Source organism: Trachurus trachurus (assembly GCF_905171665.1).
Source record: "Trachurus trachurus genome assembly, chromosome: 2".
Taxonomy (NCBI): Eukaryota; Metazoa; Chordata; class Actinopteri; order Carangiformes; family Carangidae; genus Trachurus; species Trachurus trachurus.
Window position 1 is genome coordinate 1,345,023 of NC_139914.1, and position 18,093 is coordinate 1,363,115.

General features: G+C 43.3%; 2 protein-coding genes across 2 annotated transcripts in view; one reads left to right on the forward strand and one right to left on the reverse strand.

The window, feature by feature from the left end:
- The window catches only part of LOC310997430 (nucleotide-binding oligomerization domain-containing protein 1-like), a gene marked incomplete at its 3' end in the record, with an annotated part of 33,161 nt that extends 29,592 nt beyond the window's left edge, over positions 1-3,569 (forward strand). The window contains exons 6-8 of the mRNA XM_083987117.1: positions 1,305-1,754; positions 2,305-2,471; positions 3,559-3,569. Coding sequence (XP_083843243.1) covers positions 1,305-1,754; positions 2,305-2,471; positions 3,559-3,569 — 628 coding nt within the window. The remainder of the gene's footprint in view (positions 1-1,304; positions 1,755-2,304; positions 2,472-3,558) is intronic.
- LOC310997657 (NLR family CARD domain-containing protein 3-like) overlaps positions 1-18,093 on the reverse strand; it is a gene marked incomplete at its 5' end in the record, with an annotated part of 366,988 nt that overhangs the window by 248,513 nt on the left and 100,382 nt on the right. The window lies entirely within an intron of this gene.

Genomic DNA, 18,093 nt, shown 5'->3' on the forward strand with positions numbered 1-18,093 from the left:
CACAGTGACGTAGGCCGCGAAGGGGTCTATATATCAGACGTTCAGGGCGGAGCCATCGTCATGTCCAGCAAGTTTGAAGTTGATTGGATGAAGTATGTCTGCGTGAGAGCCATTCGTATGGCTAGCACCGAAACATTCGCCAAAGTTCATTGAGCCCTATCAGCCATGCCCTATGACCTACATACGCGCAGAGCACAAGATAAGATCACCATGGGGTCTCGATGCTGGAAAACAAATTTGAAGACGATCGAGTGAAATCCCTAGGACAACTTCGTTCAAATACAAGATGTGGAAATGAAGAAAACGACGCCATCAGCGAAATTCAAATCAAAATGGCTGACTTCCTGTTGGGATTTCACCATGACCTTAAGAGACTTTTTTGTGTGTCTGGATATAATGAACATGTGTACCAAATTTCGTGTGCCTATGACAAAGTAAGATGAATGGCGAGGCCATAGAGAAAATTTGTAGGGGGCGCTATTTGGCCATTTTGTGCCGCCCATGTGCGGCACCACCAAAATATAGAATTTCGGAGAAGGCGGCTCCCACATGCAAAAATTTGGGACTTTTCGAATATGGGAAAGTGGCGAATTTGGAGCATGAAGTTGCGTAAAAATAATAAACAGCGCGATTTCAATAGGGCTTTCGACTTGTAGTCGCTGGCTCAGGCCCTAATTACATCCTTGATCAATCCATTCATTAGTCTATAAAATGTCATGATATTGTGAATTATTATTGCCTTGTTTTCTTGTCTGTAACAACATCTATTGCACGTCTGTCCGTCCTGGGTGAGGGATCCCTCCTCTGTTGCTCACCCTGAAGTTTCTCCGATTTTTCCCTGTTAAAAGGGTTTCCATGGAGTTTTTCCTCAATCGATGTGAGGGTCTAAGGACAGAGGATGTTGTTACGATGCCATGTAAAGCCCTTTGAGACAAACTGTTTGTAAAAACGGGCTATACAAATAAAATTGCCTTGCCTTGCCTTGTAAACATCTGAGATTTTGAAGTTCTGTACACCTGTTAAAGGTTTGGTGCCTTTTGGAGGTCACAGGGCGTCACAGTGATTAGGTGTGACAGAGTGACCCAGGCATCATAATAATTATTATATTCATCATAATAATGAAGTTAACATTTAGATTTTGTAGAACCAGAGTGATCTGATCCTCAGTATGTAGGATTAATTGTTAATAAATGGATTACAGTATCACTCTACATTTATTTAAGCATTGTGTTAACATTTAATGTATTTGTTTAAAAAACATACATCTCACTTATTTTTTAATTTTCTTGTATTTGTTATTTCAGTTTTGTGCCTCAGTCCTCAGATCCTTCAGGAGAGACCACTGTCTATGAGAATCTGTTCTGTGCAGCAGCAGAGAGAGAACATCAGACAGGAGAGAAGATACTGGAGACGTTAACATCAGTGTGCAGATATGAAACATTCCTTCAAACCGAGAGAGACATAAATGGTTATTTTAATAGGAAATGTCAGTGTAGTTTCCTGCTGGATCTTTTCTCCCTTGTGAAGGACCATGATACTAAAACAGGTCTGAGAGTCCTTCCAGCATTACACTCAGTTCTCCAGTCAGCTCCTTCAGTCTGGATCATAAACCTCTCAGAGAGAAAGACCTCCATCCTCCTGGAAGTGCTGAAACTCCAACCAGAGAAGAAACCAGTGAAGCTGACAGGCTGGTCAGATGAAGAGAGTGAAGTGAGGAGTTTGCTGCAGTGTCTGCCTTATATCTCACAGCTCAGGTAAATGTACTGTACTAAACATGACTTGAGTTTCCATTAGTGGAGCTGTGTTCTTCATCTCCACCAGCTCACTGTTAGTTTGAAGGTGAAGTGTTGAACTGACCAGTCCACATGAACATGACATCATGCTGTGTAGTTTTACTGAGGGAACATTGTGACTCCAGCCACTACAGTGTAGTGATGACTACATTACCCAGAGTTTCACAGGGCAGAATCCTGATGATGCTACAACTTTATTGATCTGTAAAGAGTTGAACAGAATGATGGATGTTCTAAATGGAGGTCCAGTATTTCAGGCTTTGGAGCTAATTGATTGATCAGTGATTGGAGGATCCATCACTGTTGTCTGACATTCCTGGTTCCTTCAACATGTAGTGAAGTTGGTCAGTCAAAGTGGTTGTTAGTTGAGTTTCAGGCTGATTGATGTGACTGTGTTTTGCTCATTAGCAGCTGTTAAGTGACTTTTAGCAGCTCCACTCCCTGTATGTCAGTGTTGTGTGTCTCTGTTTCTGATACTGACGTCTTCATTCAATGTTTTCTTCTCTTCCAGTTTCTCTCAAGAGTTTGAAGTCTCTGATGGAGTCAAGTTGTTTGGGAATCTGTTCTGTGCAGCAGCAGAGAGAGAAGATCAGACAGGAGAGAAGATACTGGAGACGTTAACATCAGTGTGTGGATACACATCATTCCCTCTGAGTGACAGAGACATGAAATACAAAGGTATAAAATATCAGAGTGACTTTCTGCTGGATCTTTTCTCCCATGTGAAGGACCATGAGACTAAAACAGGTCTGAGAGTCCTTCCAGCATTACACTCAGTTCTCCAGTCAGTTCCTTCAGTCTGGACCATAAACCTCTCAGAGAGAAAGACCTCCATCCTCCTGGAAGTGCTGAAACTCCAACCAGAGAAGAAACCAGTGGAGCTGACAGGCTGGTCAGGTGAAGAGAGTGAAGTGAGGAGTTTGGTGCAGTTTCTGCCTCATATCTCACAGCTCAGGTAAATGTACTGTACTAAACATGACTTGAGTTTCCATTAGTGGAGCTGTGTTCTTCATCTCCACCAGCTCACTGTTAGTTTGAAGGTGAAGTGTTGAACTGACCAGTCCACATGAACATCACATCATGCTGTGTAGTTTTACTGAGGGAACATTGTGACTCCAGCCACTACAGTGTAGTGATGACTACATTACCCAGAGTTCCTCAGGGCAGAAAGGAGACACAGCTCCAGAGTCCAGCTCCTCTCCTCTGAGCTGATACATGTTCACTTCACCAAGCTCCATGTTTGTTGTTCACACAGGATGTTTAAACAGGAACAGATGAAAATGAATCATCATGATGAAGTGACAGTAAACCAGTGTGAATCCTTAAGATGTTTCACTATAACTTTATTGATCTGTAAAGAGTTGAACAGAATGATGGATGTTCTAAATGGAGGTCCAGTATTTCAGGCTTTGGAGCTAATTGATTGATCAGTGATTGGAGGATCCACCACTGTTGTCTGACATTCCTGGTTCCTTCAACATGTAGTGAAGTTGGTCAGTCAAAGTGGTTGTTAGTTGAGTTTCAGGCTGATTGATGTGACTGTGTTTTGCTCATTAGCAGTGTTGTGCTAGTTACTGAAAAATAGTAACTAGTTACAGTTACTAGTTACTTCATTAAAAAGTAACTCAGTTAGTAACTCAGTTACTTGAACCAAAAAGTAATGCGTTACTGAGAAAGTAACTTTTTCGTTACTTTAAAACGTTTTTTTCCCCAATGCTCCCAATAAATAAAGGTTGATTGAATTCCCCTCTAACCCTCATTTCAGTTCTGTACTGATGCTGATGGAAAAAGCACGTGTTTTTTTAAATCTATTTTACCATCATCATCATGCTGCATGATGTCAGCAGCAGCTAGAACTGCAAAAAAATCTCGAGTTACGTTCAAGAACCTGTTTGCAGTGACGGAAGTAAATTCACTCCAGCGGTATTTTTTATCGATCGATCAGCTGTGTTTACCCAGAGCGATTGCTCTGTGTTTAGCGTTTCAGGTGTCATAATTGGAGTCCGTCTGTCGCACTCCAACCGCTGCTGCTCGGGTGGAGTGGGTGCTTGTGTGTGCGCGCTGTGACTCGAGCTGTGTCCCAGTTCAGGGGCTGCAGCCTGAACTGACACACAGCTTCGGTCTCGGTCGGATGCTGCGTTAGCAAAGTTACCTTAGCTCGCCGTCATGCCGTGCCCAGAGAATCGCTCTGGCCCTGCCCTGACCGGTCCAGACCTCTTCATGGAGCGTGTTTGATTACGTGTGGGACGCTAGAGGGCGGCCACCAAGTGCTGTCTGTGCCTTTACAGTCTATGGTCTGTGCGGTCTGTGCTCTGTCTTTCTTTCAATTCAATGAAACTTTATTGATCGCTGAAATGTTATAGGAAGTGTGTGCCGCTGAAAAACCTCACCCAAAGGAACGGAAAGGAACGGAGTAACGCAGCGTTTGGTAACGGAAACGGAGTTACTGATTTTAAAAAACAACGCGTTACGTTATTAGTTACTGAAAAAAGTAACGGCGTTACGTAACGGCGTTACTAATAACGCGTTACTACCCAACACTGCTCATTAGCAGCTGTTTAGTGACTTTTAGCAGCTCCACTCCCTGTATGTCAGTGTTGTGTGTCTCTGTTTCTGATACTGACGTCTTCATTCAATGTTTTCTTCTCTTCCAGTTTCTCTCAAGAGTTTGAAGTCTCTGATGGAGTCGAGTTGTTTGGGAATCTGTTCTGTGCAGCAGCAGAGAGAGAAGATCAGACAGGAGAGAAGATACTGGAGACGTTAACATCAGTGTGCAGATACAGATCATTCCCTCTGAGAGACAGAGACATGAAATACAAAGGTATAAAATATCAGTGTGACTTCCTGCTGGATCTTTTCTCCCATGTGAAGGACCATGAGACTAAAACAGGTCTGAGAGTCCTTCCAGCATTACACTCAGTTCTCCAGTCAGCTCCTTCAGTCTGGACCATAAACCTCTCAGAGAGAAAGACCTCCATCCTCCTGGAAGTGCTGAAACTCCAACCAGAGAAGAAACCAGTGAAGCTGACAGGCTGGTCAGGTGAAGAGAGTGAAGTGAGGAGTTTTCTGCAGTGTCTGCCTTATATCTCACAGCTCAGGTAAATGTACTGTTCTAAACATGACTTGAGTTTCCATTAGTGGAGCTGTGTTCTTCATCTATAGCCTCGTAAACCAGCCTCTTGCGGAAGTGCATTTCATTTCATTCCGAGGGAGAGTCTGGCCTCATCCCCATTCTAAGCGTTTGGACTGAAACCCTCAGAAGGCCGAGCCAATCAGCGTCGCCCGCTGTGATTGACACAGCACGTTGGCCAATCAGGGACCGACTGGTGCAACGCCCCGTCACTACACCAACTTGCTGATTGGCTGAATGGGGTTGTCTGTCAACGCTACTACCAAAGATATTAAACCGTCTTTGCTACTACTCCCGCCCAGCTCCCGCCCACCCCAAACGCTTAGAGGGGGGATGAGGCCAGACTCTCCCGAGAAATTAAATGAAATGCATTTCCGCGAGAGGCTGGTTTACGAGGCTACTTCATCTACACCATAGACTGTAAAAAATATGGACGTAGCATCTGTGACGTCACCCATTGGTTTTGTGGAGTCGTTTTTGTGACTCAAATATGGCGGCCTGAACAGCGCCATGTTGGATTGCCCGGCCGAGAACCCGCCCACTGGCCTCGAAGCAGCCTGTCTCCGGAGCTGCTCAGACCTGTCACTCAACGTTTCTGCGCCCAGATTGGCCAGAATTTTAACCTAATAACAGTAAAATGGTAGAGTTAAAAAAAAATTCACCCCCCTCAGAGTGTGTGCGGGGTTAGAAACTATCGATTGAGACCAAGAAACGTTCTGACACCAGACTTTGATCATGTTTATTAAGGATGTAAAAGTCGGCGATTTTAACATGGGGGTCTATGGAGAATGCTGCTTTCTGACACCAGCCCCCAGAGGATCAGGGAATTGCAGTTTTTTGAACGTGGAAGTGACCTTCACTTCTCAGACCGACAACTGCCCCCTTGATCTCCACCAGCTCACTGTTAGTTTTAAGGTGAAGTGTTGAACTGACCAGTCCACATGAACATGACATCATGCTGTGTAGTTTTACTGAGGGAACATTGTGACTCCAGCCACTACAGTATAGTGATGACCAGGGGTTAATTTGAGCCGGATCCTGCCGGAACAAGATCCGGCACCTCTTAATTTTGGCCTCCCTGTGTTCCGGTACTTATTTGGGCAGATCCGGTACCTCTCATAAAAAAAAATGTTTTAAAAATGTTTAAAAAAAATATATAATATGTATATATTAATTTACAGAACAAATCCCCATAAATCCATGTTGTTTATTAAGATTTAAAGTCATTTGAAAGAGTCGGAGATCTGTTGAAGTTGACGCACTGACCGGGCCGTATAGTTTCGCTTTTACCGCGCTGTGCACTGCTGCACTCGTCCTTTCCTCTCTCCCCCCTCTCTGTCTGTTTCTGTGTGTGTGCGTATACTTGCGTGTGTGCGCGTGTGTGTGTGCGTGCGTGTGTGCATGCCAATAACGGCGAAAGAGCGTTATGCGGAGATGAATGAACGGAACGACATTGCCGAAAAATGTATTCGTGGCCGACGTAATTTATTTGAAACTGTGGGCAACACTGGCCGGAGCAACAGGCAGGGACCCTGGCATCAGTCCGCTGACAGCAGGGAGATTCAGAAGAAGAGGAGAGCGCAGTGAGCGGAGAGTAGCCTAGTGTGGGACGTCCAGCGACAGCTCAGGGATGGGATGCACAACTGTTTGGACAGCAGCTCAGTTCAAGGTGAAGCAGACTTATTACCCCTGGCTTCTTATGGAAAATTGAGGTTTTGCTGCACAACTGAGCTGAGCATACTGTCTATTAATAGGTCGCCGTGCCAGTCTTTGAATAATAGGAAGATTTGTGTGATTTTTTTATAAGCTCCTTTTTTTTTTTTTTTTTTTTTTTTTACAAGTTAGACCTGTTGAGAAAATTCCTGACTGTAAAGCACCGCCTGTGGTGATGTGGGCATTTGCCTGTGCCTTAAAATAATTTCAAGTAAACGTCCCCGTAAACCCCCTACACCCCCCCCCCCCCCCCCCCCGATGTGCGCCGCATACGTTCCGGGACCTCTGCCCGTCTCGTCATCCCCGAGCTGTCATGTGTACTTTGCGTTCCGGCACCTTATGATTTACAAATTAAGCACTGGTGATGACTACATTACCCAGAGTTCCTCAGGGCAGAAAGGAGACACAGCTCCAGAGTCCAGCTCCTCTCCTCTGAGCTGATACATGTTCACTTCACCAAGCTCCATGTTTGTTGTTCACACAGGATGTTTAAACAGGAACAGATAAAAGTGAATCATCATGATGAAGTGACAGTAAACCAGTGTGAACCCTGATGCTGCTTCACTACAACTTTATTGATTTGTAAAGAGTTGAACAGAATGATGGATGTTCTAAATGGAGGTCCAGTATTTCAGGCTTTGGAGCTAATTGATTGATCGGTGATTGGAGGATCCACCACTGTTGTCTGACATTCCTGGTTCCTTCAACATGTAGTGAAGTTGGTCAGTAAAAGTGGTTTTTAGTTGAGTTTCAGGCTGATTGATGTGACTTTTGCTCATTAGCAGCTGTTTAGTGACTTTTAGCAGCTCCACTCCCTGTATGCCAGTGTTGTGTGTCTCTGTTTCTGATACTGACGTCTTCATTCAATGCTTTCTTCTCTTCCAGTTTCTCTCACAGGTCTGAAGTCTCTGATGGAGTCAAGTTGTTTGGGAATCTGTTCTGTGCAGCAGCAGAGAGAGAACGTCAGACAGGAGAGAAGATACTGGAGACGTTAACATCAGTGTGCAGAGACAGTTTATTCTTTCTGGATAAGAGATACATGGATGATGATTATACAGAACATCAGTGTAGTCTCCTGCTGGATCTTTTCTCCCATGTGAAGGACTATGAGACTAAAACAGGTCTGAGAGTCCTTCCAGCATTACTCTCAGTTCTCCAGTCAGTTCTCCAGTTAGCTCCTTCACTCTGGACCATAAACCTCTCAGAGAGAAAGACCTCCATCCTCCTGGAAGTGCTGAAACTCCAACCAGAGAAGAAACCAGTGGAGCTGACAGGCTGGTCAGGTGAAGAGAGTGAAGTGAGGAGTTTTCTGCAGTGGCTGCCTCATATCTCACAGCTCAGGTAAATGTACTGTACTAAACATGACTTGAGTTTCCATTAGTGGAGCTGTGTTCTTCATCTCCACCAGCTCACTGTTAGTTTGAAGGTGAAGTGTTGAACTGACCAGCAGTGTTGTTTTCGTTAACGATGACGATGACGAAATATTTTCGTTGACGCCCCTTTTTTTCATGACGATAACGAGACAGTGACGAGATAAACATGGCTTTCTGATGACGAAAACATGACGAGACGTGTGTGAGTTTTCGTTGACGAGACGAGAACGGACGTAAATGTTAGTGGTCGGGCTGTGATTGCTTCTAAATTCCATATTATGGATTGTCATTACTCTAAGCTTCACATGATTTAGCAACGGCTCTGTCAAAAGTAGAAGGACGCTGCTGAGACGAGCCACGGTGCGCCCGGTGCTTGTGATCAGAGCGGCAGAGAGCAGCAGGGTGATCAGCTGCTCCAGTGACCGCGGTGCAGCCGCTCCGCGGCGCTGACGGGTGGGTGGTCAGATGTTCAAAATGCACAACATTTCTGCTTATTGTGCGTATAACCTGTCAATTAAAAATCAACAAGTATCTGCAACGCTGCTGCATCCCATCCTTGTGTGTTGTCACACCCACCACCTGGCATGCAGCGCACATTCTGCTCAACACACCTGCCGTCACTCGACCAGAAGATATATGGACGTATTTTAAATATAGTCCAGCAGAAAAAAAACTGAATGCACCAGGCTACTGTTACCACTTTATCTGTGTGTAGGCTAATGCATAGTTCTAATATACACATTCGGTGCAACGTGTAACCTGGGTTCACTGGGTGTTTCGGGTCTCGCAACATCATACACCCTCGCCCAGGCGACCCAGCCGGGGTTGATCAGGCCCCAGCTTGTGTCTAAGTAGCATGTGTAGCCCACGGATCTCCCCGCTCCACATCCATCTCAACGCCTTTTCTGCCGCGTCCGTGATGTTCTTGATGGCTTTCCTTATTTGCAGTCCCTTTACTCCCAACATCTTGAGTGCCCTGATGAGAGACTGGCCGGCGAATCCTCTGCATCCGACCTCGATGGGGTTGCACCGGGTCCTCCATCCCCTGCTTCGACATTCTCCTGCCAGCTCCTCGTACTTGGCTCTCTTCCTCTCAAAGGCCTCCTCCATCCGGTCTTCCCAGGGAACAGTCAATTCCAGCAGGACCACTTGCCTTGTTGTTACTGACACCAGGACCATTTCTGGCCTGAGTGTGGTCACTGCGATGTTCTCCGGGAATTTCAGCTGTTTCCCTAGGTCGACATCCAGCTGCCAGTCCCGAGCTGTTGCCAGCAGCCCCCCTGTTTGACTCCGGCACTGCTGTGGCTTCTCCCCAGCCCTAACAAAGGTGATGGACTGCTTTGCTGGTTGTTGGTGTTTGCTGGTGGAGATCCCTGTGCTGATGACCTCTGCGATGACCCGCAGCACTTGGTCATGTCGCCAACGGTAGCGCCCATCTCCCAGCGCCCTGGGGCAACAGCTCAGGATGTGCTCCAGCGATCCACCTTTCTGGCAAAGAGGACACAGTGGAGTCTCAGCCAAGCCCCAGCGGAAGAGGTTGGATGGACTCGGGAGGACGTCGTACACCGACCGAACAAGGAACTTAATCCGGTGTGGCTCAGCTCTCCATAGCTCTGTCCACAATATCTTCCGTTCAGCTACCCCGTCCCATCAGGTCCACGCCCCCTGCTGCCGCATCCCCACTGTCCTACTACAGCGGGCTTCCTCCACCCCTGCTCGGACTGCCTCCTGGATCAGCTGGCGTCTTTCCTTTCCCTGGGCCTTGTTATAGCGAGGTCTTGGGTTGCTCCCGAGGCCTGCCCGTCCGGATGCCACTGTTCCCACCAGCTCGCTGTGTCGCAACCGGGACTCAGCTTGGTCGACTGCCTCGTGGGCCTTCCATTTCCTGCCTGTTCTTACTTCTATGCCAGCCGAGGAGACTTTGATGTCACTGGAGTCCCTGTACAGCAGCACCTCTCTCATAATCCTTAGACCATAAGCCATTGGGTGTAAAACCATTACACATTATGTGTAAAACCATTCCTTTATTGAATTAATTTGTTAAGACTTTTTTTTTTTTACTAAAACTGACTAAAACTAGACGAAAACCTTGTTGAGTTTTCGTCGACTAAAACTAGACTAAAACTATCACATATAGAAATGACTAAAATTGACTAAAACTAATAAGTATTTTCGTCAAAAAGACTAAGACTAAATCTAAAATGCCTGCCAAAAACAACACTGCTGACCAGTCCACATGAACATGACATCATGTTGTGTAGTTTTACTGAGGGAACATTGTGACTCCAGCCACTACAGTATAGAGGGTATGCACATGACGTCACGGTACTCGGAAGTCGCTGTGGAACGTCCACTGAGTGGCAAAAAGACGAGTGGCAGAGTGGCCAAAGTTTAAAAACGAGCAAGTAACGAAGCGATTTCCTCCGAGCCCACACAAGTCTGACATGTCTAGCTTTGCCAGCATGTAAAGCATGCATGACCTAACAGAGCTGCTAAAAATCTTGAGGATACGTCTCACTTTGACCGAGTTACATTCAAGAACCTGTTCTCAATGACGGAAAGTAAATTCACTGGAGCGGTCATTTTTTTCGATCGATCAGCTGTGTTTACAGTTTCAGGTGTCGTAGTTATGTTTAGACATCCTACAGTTTGACTGGTCAGAGTTTTTCAGAATAAAAGCAGCTCGTGTTTTAGTGTCGGGAGTCACTGTCAGGACGACAGTAACAGCTGTAATCTCGTCCCTCTGCACAGTAACAGTGAGCCTGTCAGTCACTCTGCAGGCACCGCGGTCACACTGTGTGTTACAGTCAGTGTCCGTGCAGCAGACGGCTTTGGGGAGCTGGTTGTCGATTCCTTTTGACATCAATTTGTTTTGATATACTATATTTTATCCAGTTTATAAGTCCACCGCTATCCGCCAGCATGTTGAGGGACGCTTGTTTTGCCACTCAGTCCGATCGAACGGGGCGTTGCCGAGGGCAACGTGACGTAAACGCATACCCTCTATAGTGATGACTACATTACCCAGAGTTCCACAGGGCAGAATCCTGATGATGCTACAACTTTATTGATCTGTAAAGAGTTGAACAGAATGATGGATGTTCTAAATGGAGGTCCAGTATTTCAGGCTTTGGAGCTAATTGATTGATCAGTGATTGGAGGATCCACCACTGTTGCCTGACATTCCTGGTCAGGGCCGCCCCTGCCTACACGCAGATCACGCACAGTGCGTAGGGCCCCGCGATCCAATAGGGGCCCCGTTTTGCACAAAGCATACAATATGTAGATATATATGCACAGCCGTGGTGCGGGCTACTAGATCAGCTGTCAGCGCGAGGCAGGAGAAGAGACCTTTTTTTTGTAATCTGACACCGCACGCGCCGTCACGCGTCGATCTGACCAATCACTGGTCAGATGCGCTGCAGGCACTTGTCAAGCAGCTGCAGGTGAAGACGTGATCATAGCTTCGAAAAGAACGAGTCAGGCGCAAGCAAAAGGGGGGTGGGGGGGGGTGGGGGTGGGGGGGGGGGGGGGGGGAGCAAAACAAGAGGAAACTCGTGCTTCTCTCGAAGGTGGGCATTTGTTGAAGTTAGTGCTGCTGGGCCGTATTAACGGCGCCGTTAACGCCAGCACTAGTAAAAGTGTAAAACTTTGAGGCATAAGCAAGCACTAAACCTCCATGCTCAGCACAGCTGTTGCTGCTGCAGGTAGGAGGAGAGATGCTGCTAGCCTCCAGTAGATGTGGACTGTGGTCTGGAGATGAAAGTCATTTTCCAGCGGCCCTTACCATTTATTAAATGTCTTGTTAACACTTTTGTCTGCATGCATTCACCTCTGTTGAAAGGCAGTGGTAGATTTATCAGTTGTTGGTCGTATTTTCGGCTAAACTTTATAATCTAGGTTATCTCCACACAAGGATCTGTTGGTGAATTTAATCTATGACAGGCAGCTTTGGAGGAGATATTAGAGATAAATATTGATAGAAATGAGTGTGATATGAGATATGATACTTTGGTTGACAGAAGGAACTAAATTTTAATGTAGCTACATTTTGAAATATCAGTCTCTTTGGTGCTGAATTAGTAGCCTATGTTTTATTAGGATTGTAGTTGTAGCCTATATAATACCGTATTTTCCGCACTATTAGGCGCACTTAAAAGCCTTTAATTTTCTCAAAAAATGACAGTGCGCCTTATAATACGGAGCGCCTTATATATGGATCAATTGGTTAATTGGTTGATTCATACTCAGCTCCATCTAGGGCAGGGGTCACCAACGTGGTGCCCGCGGGCACCTGGTAGCCCGCGAGGACGATCTGGGGTGCCCGCAGCACATGTTCTAAAAAATAGCATTTGTCACCATGAAAATCCAGTAAAATGTAATGTTATTGTTCTAAATGCTGGACAGAGCACAAAAGTAGGAATAGTGTGATAATTAATGTTTTAAATGAGCCGGGACTTTAACGTGTTAATTAAGATTAATTAATTACACAAAAATTAACGTAATCGCACTTATTTTTGCACCGCGGAACGTTTCTCACTGGATGAGTTTCAGGCGTACCGATTATACTGGAGCACAATGATTTAACGATTTAAAAACCCGCCGACACTGATCACTACCTGAGGAGTTATATAGCCTGAACGCAGCTCAAACCGACCCGGTGCCTCAGCGCGGTGACCAAGCTTTGATAAACAAACCGGATCCGTGCTGGTTTACAGTATCCTCCCGTATTTTAGCCGCTCGCTACCGGAGCTTCATTGAAGAAAAAAAAAAAAGCGCTTGTCGCGGAGAACAGCGGAGTTTCCTCTGCTGCAGCTGACATGTGGTGAAGACGTAGGTAGCCTACAGACCTGTCACTCTCTCAGGTGCAATAATTTCATTATTATAGGACTTCAACCTCAAAGCTGTCTGTCCTCAGACTGTCCTGACCTGTCCCTGAACATCACACAGGGACAACATGGAGCTGTCTGTGTGATTGGTTACTGAGTTTTATTAATGTTTACATCAGGCTGAGTTCAACAAATCAGTTTATGCTACTGTGATTTGCATCCCTAGTCTGGTCTTGGTGCCTACCACCTTGAAAAAAAAACAATATTTTGTTGCTTAAGCTTATTCAGTCATTATTCAATGCTATACTAAAATCCATGTAAAAAAAAAAATATATATATAATTTTGGGCCAGTAAAAAATCTTTCTGGACTGTAGATTTTTTTTTTTTTTAACTTTTTATTTATCTACGTACATGAACAAAGAACATGAGATCGTCATGGGTGGTACAGTTATAAACAAAATATTCTATTACACATACATACATACACATACATCATATTCAAATGTCACACTATTCAAGGTGCATATTCAATCCATTTTTCCCAGCGTTCCATACACTTCTCCAACTGAAGTCTTAAAACAAAAGTAAGTCTCTCCATACAGTAAATTTCGTGAATGATCCCGTGCCACTGGATCAGTGTTGGAGGATCTAGTTGCAACCACTTTCTGGTTATGGCTTTCCTACCACTTGCCAGAAGAATCTTCAACAAGTACCTGTCCTTATGCAAGACTGTTTTTGGAGTTTTACCGAGATATAAAATAACAAAAGAAAAATCTAAATCCACCCCTATTATTTTATTTATCTCGGTTGACACCTCCTTCCAAAATAACTGGATTTTCGGACAGGCCCAAAAAACATGAAAATGGTTAGCCATAGGGGTTCCACATTGTCTCCAACAAAAGCCTCGGCTCTGTGTGCCTGTTCGTAGTGCTGTTAATTTAGGAGTTATGAAAAATCTCACTACATTCTTCCAGCCGAACTCTCTTAAAGATCTCGAATTTGCAGTGGTCGCTTGTGTCTCACATATTTCTATCCAGGTCTCTTCTGATATTTGTGTTTCTGACTCCTTCTCCCATTTTTGTTTAATGTATAACGTAGAGTGATTCTTAGAAGCTTGTATACTTCCGTATATTCTTGAGACCAACTTTTTATTATCTTTCTTTTTATATGCCTCATGAAATATAGAAATTAAATTGTATTCCTTCTCCTCCTTGATTTGTAATTTTTTATTATAATAGTCTCTGACTTGCAGGTATCTATGAAAGTCCTGCTTCTCCAGTCCAAATGTGGCTGAAATTGACTCATAACTCTGAAATTTACTGTTTGAGATGAGGGAACAAAAGGACGTGATCCCTCTCCTAACCCACTGTTTAAAGCCCCCGTCCAATCTAGCAGGTTCAAATTCTGGATCATATGCTATCCAATTCAAGACTCTAACCTGTTTCTCTATTTGTAACTTCCTCAAAACCTTAAACCATAGTTTCAGAGTGAATACAGTCCATTGATTCAAGCTGTTATAATATTTTTCTGCTTGGTTTTTGTTTCCTATTATAGATTGTATTGGAATTTTTAACTGTGTAGTTTCCAAGCATTTCCATTTAGATTCATAATTTGGAGAGCACCAGTATACTAAGGGTTTCAACTGTGCAGCATAATAATAATCCTGTAAACATGGTAAAGCTCTCCCTCCCTTCTCTTTTTTTAGCTGCAGAGTCTTGAACTGAACCCTAGGTCTTCTACTGTTCCAAATGAACCTTGAGATCCAGGCATTCCACTCATCAAATTGTTTTTGGGGTACCTCTAGAGGCAGAGACTGGAAGAGATAAAGAAGCCGTGGCAACACGTTCATTTTAATGATTTCTATTCTATTACTCATATCCAGTGGGAGGAGGGTCCATCTAGAAATATCAGATTTTATCTCTTTATTAATGGGGCCGTAGTTATTTTCAAAAAGTTTTGACATATCTTTAGTAAGGTTTATTCCTAAATATTTTATTTTGGACGAGTCCCATTTAAAATTGTATTTCCCTTTAATATCTGGGTGGGGAATATAGTTAAATGTGAGGGTTTGGGTTTTTTGGATATTAAGCTTATACCCAGAGTATAAATTATATTTCTTTAGCAGGGACATCAATTTAGGGATGCTTGAGTCTGGGCTTGTAATAAAAAGCAAAACATCATCCGCGAACATACAAATCTTATGTTCTTCTCCTCTAATCATAGTCCCCTTTATCCCAGAGTCCTCTCTAATTGCTTGAGCGAGGGGCTCAATAAATAATGCGAATAGGGTCGGACTCAGGGGACAGCCTTGGCGTGTCCCTCTTTCCAAATGAATAGTTTGCGACAGGTGTCCATTCACCCTGATCCTGGCCGTTGGAGTAAAGTATAGCGTTCTAATACATTTAATAAAACCATCTTTGAAGCCAAATCTTGCAAGTACCCTGTATAAATATTCCCAACCCACCGAGTCAAATGCCTTTTCAGCATCTAGGCTGACTAACATTGCACTGATATTTTCTGATGTAATATGACTCACCACCTGTAGTGTTCTCCTTAAATTATCCTGTGTCTGTCTGTTTAATACAAAGCCTGTTTGGTCCAAATCAACCAGCTCAGGGACAATGGACTCCAGTCTCCTAGATAGGATTGAAGCAAATAATTTATAGTCTACATTTAAGACTGATATTGGTCTGTATGAGCTGCATTCATTTTTATCTTTTCCTTCTTTCAGGATGATAGAGATAACTGCTTCCTTCCATGATTGGGGGGCTTCTCCTGTTCTCAGTGTATGGTTGAAACAATTAAGCAGAACAGGTGTTATCTGTTGTTTAAATGTTTTATACCACTCAGACGGATAGCCGTCCGAACCTGGAGCCTTATTAGCTTTCAATCTCGAAATGGCTTTGCTCAGTTCTTCTGCTGTTATCTCAGCCATAATTTCTTTATTTTGTTGTTCTCCTATAGATGGTAAATCTAGTGAACTTAGAAAAGTATCTATTGTTGTAATATCTACCATGGCCGGTTGGTTATATAGTTCTTTATAATATAGTTCGAAAGCATGTTCTATGTCCTCTGATTCATTGCAAACCTTTTGTGTCTTGGGGTTTCTAATCTTATAAATCATATTTTTCCCACGTTGTTTTCGAATCCTCCAGGAAAGTAGTTTCATTGCCCTATGCCCTGTCTCATAATACTTTTGTTTGGTAAATTTAAGTTGTTTTTCAATTTCTTCATCATATATGCCATTTATATCCTGTTTAATTTTGTTTATTTTAATTAATATTTGTGGATCTCTTTGTTCCATGTGTCTAGTTTCTAATGACTTCATTTCCGCTTGTAGTTCCACAAGTCTTCTCTGTTTTTCCTTTTTACGAAAAGCTGTGAGGGCAATAATTTTGCCTCTAACAACTGCCTTTGCTGCGTCCCATAAAGTATTTGGAGACACCTCCCCATTATCATTATTTTGTAAATATGTTTCAAATTCCTGTTGAATCTGTTTCTGCACCGTTTTGTCATTTAAAATGCTCGTATTAAGTCTCCAAAGTGTATTTTTCCGTTGCTTAGTTAGGTGTAGGGTTAGGTACACCCCTGAGTGATCAGATACATCTCTAATCCCTATTTTACAATCCCTGACTCTGTGCCAGTCTGATTTATACATAAACAAATAATCAATTCGTGAATATACAGAGTGACACGGGGAATAATATGTGAATTGTTTTTCTCCTGGATGAGACTCTCTCCACACGTCAATCAGACCCAGCTCTGTAAGCATCCTCTGGACTAGAACGGCATTAGGACTTTTCTTTTGGCGCTGATTAGATGTATCTAATTTTGGTTGCAGTTGGACATTAAGATCACCACCACAAATTAGAATTCCTTGTGTTTCCAAAACTATCAATTCAAATAATTTTTTGAAAAACATTTTTTTGCTCCCTGGGGGGGCATACACATTAAGTAGAGTTACTTCTTCATTGTCTAATTTACCCTTTACTAAAACAAATCTCCCTTCCTTGTCTTTCACTTCTGAAATAAATTCAAAATTTACTGCATTAGGGATCAGTATAGCCACTCCCCTCCTACGGGCTGATTTATGAGATGAGTAATAGGTATTTTGAAATCCCAGTTTTTTTAATTTTTCATGTTCTAAAGAGGACAGATGAGTCTCTTGCCAAAAAACTACCTGCAGCTTTTCTCGTTTCATTTTAGCTATAATTTTACTCCTTTTGATCGGGTTATGCAGCCCATTGACATTTAGTGTGACTATCTTATATTCCTGATGATGCATATACTCTTTTCAACCTGTGTACAACTGTGTAACATTACCCATGATATCCCGAACAAGAACAGTGAACCAAAAAACAGAAAAACAAAAATCAAAGACTTCCAAGTCCGAAGTTCAAATAAAACTTCAAGTTGAGAGGAGATCCTCGTGTCCGTCGAGGGCCTCTCATCAGTATCAGAGGAGATACTGTGTACCGGTGACATTCTTTCTGAGTCAGTTTCTCCAAAACCGGTATAAAGTTCCATCTTGTCAAGTACAGTAAATAATAATATGTATTCTCTTTGTAAATTGGCAGAGAGTTGAGAAACACAGGAATTATCCTCTCAGGTAAAAGGATATAATGAAAACTTTAGGCAAAGAAAAATCTAATTCCTTAGAAGATTGAAAATCAAGTTGTAAAAGCATTTTCTTTCGGGTATAAAAAATTCAAAATAAGTGAGTTTGGGTAATTTCTTAAGCTCTCCTTATGTAAGTAAACAAAAATTAAAGGCTCAGAAGCCCAAATGTTGCTGTCTTAGGTAGGCTATATATTTCAAATATTGGTAAATTTAAGTAGAAACGGCAATCTGTAGTATTTAACTCTTAAATATAAGGTTCAGCTTAAACAAATCTGGGTAATTATTATAGTATTACCTCACCTGGTAAACTGACTAATGATAAGTCATCCACTTTACATGGGGGCTAATAACACTTTTGTTTTGAAGCCCAGTGTAATTAAAAAATAAAAAAATAAAATAAAAAAATAAAAAATAAAGGGGGGGGGGGGGGGGCGTTTGGACCCGGATCATCACAGGATGATATTTCAATTAACAGTCACTGGGCTCAACTTCTGTACAGGCACATGGCTCCAGTCACTCACCCCGCAATGTGTGAATATGTTTACCCTCAGGTGTTTTCACTCGCCAGCAGCAGTTGCTCCAGGTGGAACACGCTGAAAGCTCCGTAGTCTCTCTTTTATCCGCCCTTGGTCCA